Raw genomic sequence first — 1,227 nt, 5'->3', positions numbered from 1 at the left:
AGCTGTTTGTAAACTAGAATTATTTTTAAATTCAAAATACTTTTAACACATCTTTTGCATTGCAGAACAGCAGCAAATGATGAAGCAAGATGCAGAAAGTGTAAAAGCTCCAGGTACATTCTCTTCTGTTTGTCTCTCATGTATAGTATGAATCTTGTCTTAACCGAAGGACTGAACACAATACATAACTTCAAACAATAATATGCAGAGGTCGGTCTTCTATTCCAGTGCATGCATAAATATTAACATTCTAATGCTAGTTTTACTTTTTCACACTGAATGGCATTAATAACAGTTTTTTTTGCTGTTTTTTTTAAGGAAAAGATTCTCTTCATCAGTTACATAAGTCACAACATTTCTGGAATTCTGATTCTATATATAAAGATCAGAGTAAAATATTAGAAACATATTGTGAACTTGCAATGCTGGAATGCCTAGTACATGGAGGACATGCCTTAAGTCTAAAGGTGAGAACTCCACTTTTTAATTTAGTTAAATACTGCTTCAAAAGTCACAAAATAAAGTTAAGCAAGTGTGATAAACAATAATCATTCTATATACTGAGGTGCCACAAATGAAATCAGGTTTGCAATAAGAGTGCTGTAGTAGTAAAAAGGAGGAAGAATCACTGCTTCTGATAGTTGTTTTTCCTCCCATATATCACAGCAGAGATGAGCAAGTCAGAGTGTGTTTACTAATATACAAACAATACTTAGTTTGATTTTCTTTCTTTATGTTGGGTGTAGCTATATGGTCTACATTGCATATTGTCAATGAAATAATGTGGCAGTGGAAAATGGCTGATTCTTCACCTCTTTTGTGATTTGTCATCTATTACACTGGAAAGTGCTGCTCTTTGGGAAAGGTGGGAGAGGCTTTACCCAAATGTGGGAGTGTCATTCAAAGATACTAGATGGATACAGTCACTATCTGTTCATACCAAAATTATGGAAGTTACCAACAGGCACCTACCTTGGGTAATGCAGCATCTACTATCCAGATACGTCTGTTCAGATTTGTTGCTCTGTGGCTCAGCATAAAGGCTTCTGTGTAATTCCATGATTTAACATTTGTGATTTATTTTCGCAGGCCTATTTTATATCAAAACTTCCCGATTTGAGTCCTTTATATGATACATTATTCTACCTCAACTTGTCTTTTAATGAATTCCGGCAATTTCCTACAGAGGTAGGCTGTAAATAAAGAATGATGAACGTTGAACTGTCA

The 1,227-nt window shown here is 34.6% G+C and overlaps 1 protein-coding gene across 1 annotated transcript in view; it reads left to right on the top strand.

Annotated features, from left to right (window-relative positions):
* Positions 1-69: 69 nt before the first annotated feature.
* Positions 70-1,227, top strand: part of LRRC63 (leucine rich repeat containing 63) — a gene marked incomplete in the record, with an annotated part of 8,448 nt that continues 7,290 nt past the window's right edge. Inside the window, 3 exon segments of the mRNA XM_072409910.1 lie at positions 70-113; positions 319-467; positions 1,090-1,188. Coding sequence (XP_072266011.1) covers positions 77-113; positions 319-467; positions 1,090-1,188 — 285 coding nt within the window.

Source organism: Pyxicephalus adspersus, chromosome 1 (assembly GCF_032062135.1).
Source record: "Pyxicephalus adspersus chromosome 1, UCB_Pads_2.0, whole genome shotgun sequence".
Classification (NCBI taxonomy): domain Eukaryota; kingdom Metazoa; phylum Chordata; class Amphibia; order Anura; family Pyxicephalidae; genus Pyxicephalus; species Pyxicephalus adspersus.
This window is presented reverse-complemented; position numbering and strand designations above follow the sequence as displayed.